Source organism: Acanthopagrus latus, chromosome 14 (assembly GCF_904848185.1).
Source record: "Acanthopagrus latus isolate v.2019 chromosome 14, fAcaLat1.1, whole genome shotgun sequence".
Lineage (NCBI taxonomy): Eukaryota > Metazoa > Chordata > Actinopteri > Spariformes > Sparidae > Acanthopagrus > Acanthopagrus latus.
In genome coordinates this window covers 11,865,213-11,872,277 of record NC_051052.1, presented here as the reverse complement: position 1 = coordinate 11,872,277, position 7,065 = coordinate 11,865,213, and the positions used below count along the sequence as shown (strand labels likewise).

At 40.2% G+C, this 7,065-nt stretch overlaps 1 protein-coding gene across 2 annotated transcripts; it reads right to left on the bottom strand.

Annotated features, from left to right (window-relative positions):
• Window positions 1–660: 660 nt before the first annotated feature.
• On the bottom strand, window positions 661–6,473 carry ube2nb (ubiquitin-conjugating enzyme E2Nb). 2 transcript variants are annotated; one of them, XM_037122041.1, is made up of 5 exons: window positions 6,316–6,473; window positions 4,113–4,359; window positions 2,557–2,697; window positions 1,805–1,835; window positions 661–1,099 (listed from the first exon to the last, which is right to left on the bottom strand). In XM_037122041.1, the coding sequence occupies exons 1-5, from the start codon at window positions 6,343–6,345 to the stop codon at window positions 1,063–1,065; spliced, it is 486 nt and encodes a 161-aa protein (XP_036977936.1). In that variant the 5' UTR covers window positions 6,346–6,473; the 3' UTR covers window positions 661–1,062. The 2 variants fall into 2 exon arrangements, with proteins under 2 accessions (XP_036977936.1, XP_036977937.1); XM_037122042.1 differs by lacking the exon at window positions 1,805–1,835.
• Between the last annotated feature and the right edge of the window lie 592 nt (window positions 6,474–7,065).

Here is a 7,065-nt window from a genome sequence, read left to right as displayed (position 1 = left end):
TAGGATTACAGAAGGGTAAAGGAAAGTAAAAAAGGAAAGCACTACTTTAAATTCACTTGCTATGAAGATGCAACATGTAAGAATTGGCCAGCTGTCTAGTTCAAAACATAACATACAGCTAACTGTAGCTACAATTGGCTACCAGTCAGCCCAGTTAGCCACGCAGTAGCAGTCCGCGCTGGGAGTGTCGACGTTTGCATCACTAGATCAGGAGCTTTGGACCAGACAACCAAGGCTAGCTGGTTAGCATGCTAGCTTCATTCACTTTGATGGGAATTTTTCAAATTCTGTTGGTAGTTTTAGTCAAATTTTAAACGTTTCCGACCTAAACTCTTCCATAATGCACCTTTAAATGTCCAATTTTACAAACAAGATAGTCTTTGCTGTGGTTTCACTCATGTGCCTTGGTGTGCTCTTAACTACAGTCACAACACCACCGGCTTAATAATCAGTATTGTGATGTGTTAGTATGCACAGACACACAGGAGAGAAATCCAGCTAACCTCCTTGGGCACATTCCCCAAAAAAGGAGTTAAGAGAGGCTTCATCAATCATTTATATATCTCGCCTTACTGCGGAGAAAAAGACAGCTGCGCGCTCTCTATGGGCTGAAATAACAACATCTCTCACAAGAAGACATACAGATGTGTTGACAAATGATGAATGTGTTAAAAGAAGAACAGCTTTAATGGATATTTTGCAAACGTACCAGTATATGTGCCCAGTTCAGGACAGGACAACATATTGCATGTATATTTCTTTTTAAGACTGTAGTGGGGAGGGTGTCATTCTCTGTCCATGCACTTAAATAGCAACACAGGAAAAAACAAAAAAAAACAAAACAAAAAAAAGGTTAACACACACTTAACGCGTCTTAGAGAGGAAAATAAGTCACCCAGAGGTCTGCAGCAGTAAATCTCGTCATTTCTTTCAAATAAATTTGGACTTAGAATCTTATCTTTTTTTTTCTCTTTTTTTGTGTCCGTTAAATTCAAATGTTGACAGAATAGGAGTACATTTTGTGGATCACATTCAGACGCCTCGTCTCGCTTCTTCTATACTTCAGTGTTTCCCGCGTAGAGCCTGGTCCATGCTCGGGCTGTGGGACAGAGACAGAGAGATAAAATGGTGGTGGAGGGTGTTAGGTCGGGGGGGGTACGGTGCAGGAGTGTGGATAAGGAAAGTGTTGCAGAGTGTACACAGATACTCCCAGCACTGAATTTCAGAAAGTGTTTAAAAGGCCAAAGTTGCATTTGTTCCAGAAGGGGTTGAAAAAAGAAAAAAGATTTACTTCCATTATCGGTTAATCTGCCATTTAATGATGGACTAATGACTTAGCTGTTAAATTCCAAAGCCCAGGTTGACAAATTCAATTTTATTGTTTTGTTTAGCAGTTCAACACCCAAAGGTTACCAAGTTTCCTATCATAGAATACTCAGAAAACCAGAAAATATTCACATTTGAAGCCTTTTGGTTCGTTGTCGATTAATCTCTGCCTCCAGATACTCTCAGCTAAGATTTAGCTGGTTTTCTGTCATTCTAACTTGAATAACTTTGGGTTTTTGGACTCAAACAAAACTCAGAGGTTGTGATGGTTACTTCCTACCATTTTTGGTACTTTTAATAAGCATTTGCACGAGACAAACCGACACAGCACTGGAGAGTTAAATGGCACCAAAAAGTCAAGCTTCATGAAGAGAAACCCCCAAGAAAAAAAAAAGGCCAAGACAGTTCTGTAAACACCAACTGTACAATACGAATTAAAAAAAAAAAAACATGTTACAGTGGTCTACTACATGGAGACCTGGATGCGAAGCGCCTGGTCCATGCTCGGGCTGGAGGAGAGACACAGAGATAAAAATGGTGGTGGGGGGTGTGAGGTGGGGGTGTGCTGCAGGACTGTGGATAAGGAAACGTTTTGCAGAGTGTACAAAGATGTGTTTCAGCTGTTTGTGAACTTCTAATAGGCTAAACAAATGATCGATTAATTGAGACATCAATTAATTGATGATTTAATGGATAAAACAGACGCAAATCCAAAACTCCAAACTGCAATGACGCATTCCTTTTAGTGTCTTTGCACATGAATGTTTAAGTCACGATGAAACGCATGAACACCGCGTTGTGCTCCGGTGTGATTACAACACTTTGGATGGAGGATTTGCGTGAAACACAAACCAGATCGTCCCACTGGGCAGTACAATGGCAGAAAAAGTCAAACTCCAGCAACAGAAAACTCAAGAAAAATGAAATGACAGGTCTGTATTCTCAAACCGTACCAGACAGCAGTTTAAAACAGAAATATCAAGATGGATCACTACATGTGTTCTGGTGTGAGCTGACGGGGAGTTCTGGTGGAATCGGCTGCAGAGATGTCCGCAGTGGAGCTAGAAGGCACTCGACTCAAGATGCCAATATGTCTCTTTCCAGATATCACAACACCAATATTCAAAATGATCCACGCACCTAGTCCTGAGCAGTGTTACGTAGAAGCTATTTCGTCTCTACATCCTCATCATCATTATCATCACGCAGAAAGAATATATTCCTCCTCACCTGTCTCGATGGCAGTGCTTTCGTTTTTCTTCCACTGCTCTGCAACATCGTTTGCCAGGGGATCATCTGGATTGGGAGCACTTAATAATGCCTGGATAGATAGCAACACTGTACGGATCTGCAGGGCTGGAGACCACTTGTCTGGAAGATGGAAAGTTCAGAAAAGACACGCAAAGGGGGAAAAAGAAGACAGCTCAAAGGTCCAATTTGTAAAACAAACACACATTTTACCGCAACATGCCACCAACAGAAACCAAGCAGCAAGAATTATGAAGCAGATCCACTTCTTCCTCAGGCTGTTCAGTACTGGAAAACATGTCTGGCTCTAATCAATCAAATGACTCAATACAAGAAAATATCAGCAGGTGACAACCTTTGGGCACAGCTCAGTGTCTTGTCGCATTACGATCTGTTGTAATGTTTTCTTTATTACCTAACAGCAAGTTTGGCAGCCTTTCTGCTGTTGTCTGTTCCATTTTTGCCAAATAATCCTCACAACTCCAGTTTGTTTACCTCAGAACTTGATTTAATGGTGGTTATCAACATCTGCTTCCTGAGGCTTTGTTGCACAAGATCGCTGCCTACAGATACAACCAGCTGCTTTATAGCAATCTCATAGATGAGTGTCTCCTTCACCTTATTCTCATTATGAAAATAAAACTAAATCTGTGAGCTGATGCTTTACAGTGCTCGTGTTTTAGAGATGCCAGCCAAGTTGCTGATATGTGACATTTAACGCAGGTAAATTACTCCAGCCAATCTCATGACGAATTACAGGTATCATCTATATTTGACTGTGTTGCAAAGCAAGTAATTAATATAGTGCAATTCTTTTTGTCCCAATCAGGAAAGTCCCTCCACTTTCTTTGGCTCACCGGCCAACATTTAAACTGTACGGTAGCTTCTCAATTGCTCTTGGTACCCCCCCCCAAAAAAAACACCTCACAGGCAGGAGTTTCCCATGAATAAGATATGAAAAACCTTGTGCGCGCTACCTGTCCAGCACAAAACACCAAACATAAAACGGTGGTTGGTGAACAGAGAATATCTAGCAGCAAAGAATAAAATATTTTTCCTTGAAAAGGGCAGGAAATATTGGATCGAATTTTGTGTGTGAACAGAAAGAAGACTCCAATGCAATCCCTAAAATGCTCTCTGTCGTTGGGATATCTAGGAGGTAGCTACTTGTTTACACACTGGGCTTGATTAGCTGTGTACATCACACATAAACTCAGAAACACTTTGTTGCCTCTGAGCAGCACAGAATATATTACACAGCCAGTAAAAAAAAACACATCAGAAGGACAAAATATTAGCCTGAGATCATCAGTGTCATGACAGTCCAGGCAGACAAACTGGGCTGCTGGTTGCCACAGTGCAGCGCAACAGTTAAGACATTTTCTTCTTCAGTCTTATCAGAAATCACTTCAGCTCTGATCAGTGAGTGTGGCTCCATATTAATCCCAAATCAAAACAAAACAAACAAATAAATAAACAGATTATGTACATATCAAAACAAGTCTCACAATTTAGTTGGTACTGTGATGTTTTCTTACCTTTCAAAATGTCTAAACATATTCTTCCCAGTTTGTCAACATTGGGGTGGTAGATTTTGGTCATGAATCGCACTTTGGGAGCTGCCATGGGATACTCTTCTGGAAGAAATAGTTCAAGTTTAAATGTGCCTCCTTCAAAGGGAGAGTCTTGAGGCCCTGAAATGACCACATGGAAGTAACGTGCATTCCCTTCATCGGGCGTAGCCACGATCCCTGGAACAGGCTCTGCGATCAACCGCTGTGTCTCCTGAGTGTGGTTGAGAGTGAGAGATACATAACATAACGCAGTTGTTGACTTTTCTGAGCACAAAAAGAATATGATCATGCAGAACTGTGGAGGTGTCAGCAGACAACAGACTTTCAAGTGTATAATGGACGAGGACGTACAATTTCACTCTGCTTAGTCACACACGCACTTTCAACCTCACCCACTTTCACAGAACAACATTCCACAAGTTATTATTCATCACAGAAACTAAAAAGGGCAGGTGAGGGCCGAAAGCACTTCTCACATACTGGACGATGAATTTGTTGAAACAGCTCAAAATGTTCCACCTACTGCTGTTGCGTTAGATAAAAAATAGTTAATTTAGGGCTACAACTAACATTCTTTTCATTAAAGATTAAAAAGGTGCAACATTATAGAATTTTAGAAGCAAACATTAAAAAAAAATTATCAACAGAAAGGAGGAAAAAAAAGGCATTTTTGGCATCATGATATACATGTACTTTGATTTGATTGTATTTTGCACCAGTGTATCTGGTCCAAAGCACCTGTGATAGTGGTGTAAACAACAACACCACCACCAAGCAGTTAGGCTAGTGGATGTGCGGCCACCTTTTTGTTCGGAGTATGAGTTAAGCCAATTTTTACATGCTGCACCTTTAATTTATGTTTTCAAACAAAAAATTGTTTGGTCAATTAAATTTCCTCAAATGATCCCAAAATATTGAAATGCAGATATAATCTGTTTTATTTTACATAACAACAAACACATTTATATCCACAACTAACCAGCAAGTTTCTAAAATTGACTTAAATGATTTATGATATATCAATACTGTTTCTGACTAAATTCTTGTCACTTGATTACTGGGTTCACTGTATCAGGTCTAAATTGGTTCGTCATGCATTTTATTTCAAGAATTCAATACACAGATTACAACAGCGATTTTTCTTTTTTGGTGTAAATCAAACAGACTATATTACCACATTTAGATTTGGAGAATCCTTACATTTAGAGCATATAATAAAACTACTGCGCTACATTCAGAGACCATCTTCGATGGAAATCGAAAGGAGGAAGTGGAACATTTTTGCACATTTCTGCAGTTGATAAAGCAGGTGCACTAAAAAAACATCTGCAGCCAACAGGAAGGGAAAACTGGTTTAAGCCTGTTGTAAAATCATCCTCGTTTCTTTCTCTTAAAAAAAAACAAACAAAAAAACACCAAATAAAACAACAGGTTGCTGTAATGGAATCTGGGTTGCGTTTTCGCTCTTCAATGTTATGTTAGTGGCTGTCAGAAAACCTGCTAAACCAGAGCGATAGCTGCTAGATGTGGCGGAAAAGGCTTGATCGCGCCCACTGCCGGGCCTGGCCCAGCGAAGTTGCGGTGCGGTTGGAGGAGGAGGAGAGACCGCAACGCAACAGGCCTTGAATGTCTGCTTCATTTGCGTTTCCTCTTGTGCCAAAAGAAGCAATCCTGTCGTGTTTGCTTGGTAACGGGCGTTTAAACGCTTTCAGCCCACAATGGCAGCGTCTCAGATCAGCGCCAGACATGTGTGGTTACCAATCACTCAGGCTACAGCTGCTAGCCTAGCTCCCTCGGCGAATCCATTCATATGGCGACTAGGACAAAAATGTCACAAATGTGTCGATTTAATACCGCAAATTAGCAACCCAGTAATCCGAGGGCTATAATTTAACCGCGACGACAAATCTATTCGCACGAAATAATCGACCACAGATCAGAGCAAGACGGGAGTAAACGGAAGTGCCAAACAAAACACTTGCAGACACGGACAAGCGAGCTAGCTTGATAACTAGCTAGATAAGAGCTAATTGTGCTAGCCGCGCTAACGTCAGGCTACACGTTGGATAGCAGTAATTGCACGTCCACGTTCACACCGAACAATCTTTACAATACTCTCACACAAGGCTGATTAATATACATAAACAGTGTCGGGTGTAAAGTGTACCTTAATAATCCTACGAGGCAAACCGGCCATCTTGTGTTAGCTATTATATTTTTAGCCGTGGACTCGCCTTCTCTTCAGGGTTGGATTGACTGAGCTGCCGGGGCGGGGACAGTTAACTCGCTCTTCCGGTGGCTTCAGATGACGTAAGAAAATATGCTGCTGCTCAAGTATGTCTTTGAAAACAAAATTCATTTCTAGTTTTTAAAGAGCAATATGCAGTGTTGGGGGAAGAACTCTCTTTGTTTTCAGGACTGAATAAATTGGATAAACAAACTGGCATTACATTGTTTATATGTGGCGGACCCCGCCACCTTTCTAGTATCAAACAGTGTTCTGAGAAGCTTATTTTCAACATCTTGTTTATTCATATATGGAAACAATACATATGAGTATTTTTGTATAATTACCTCATTGTTATTGGAAATATTAAAATTCCAAGCTTGAATTTCTTCTCCAAAACTATAGTGCCCCTTTAATATCAGTCACATCTGACACTATCTGTCATTTCCAGTATTATTTATATTATATATCCTTTGTTTCATATCATTCTAAAACGTATTTTGATGAATGAATAACAAATAGTCTAAATAAAGAACATTGCTTTCTCTTCCTGCCCCTATAGTGGTTGTTTATTTGCTATAGTAATAACAATGTGGTCTATTTTATTATTTTCAGATATATGGGTTGACGTCAGATGATCTTTGGTGAGACCAAGGTCTAAAATGCAAGTGGTGCACTACATACAAAAAG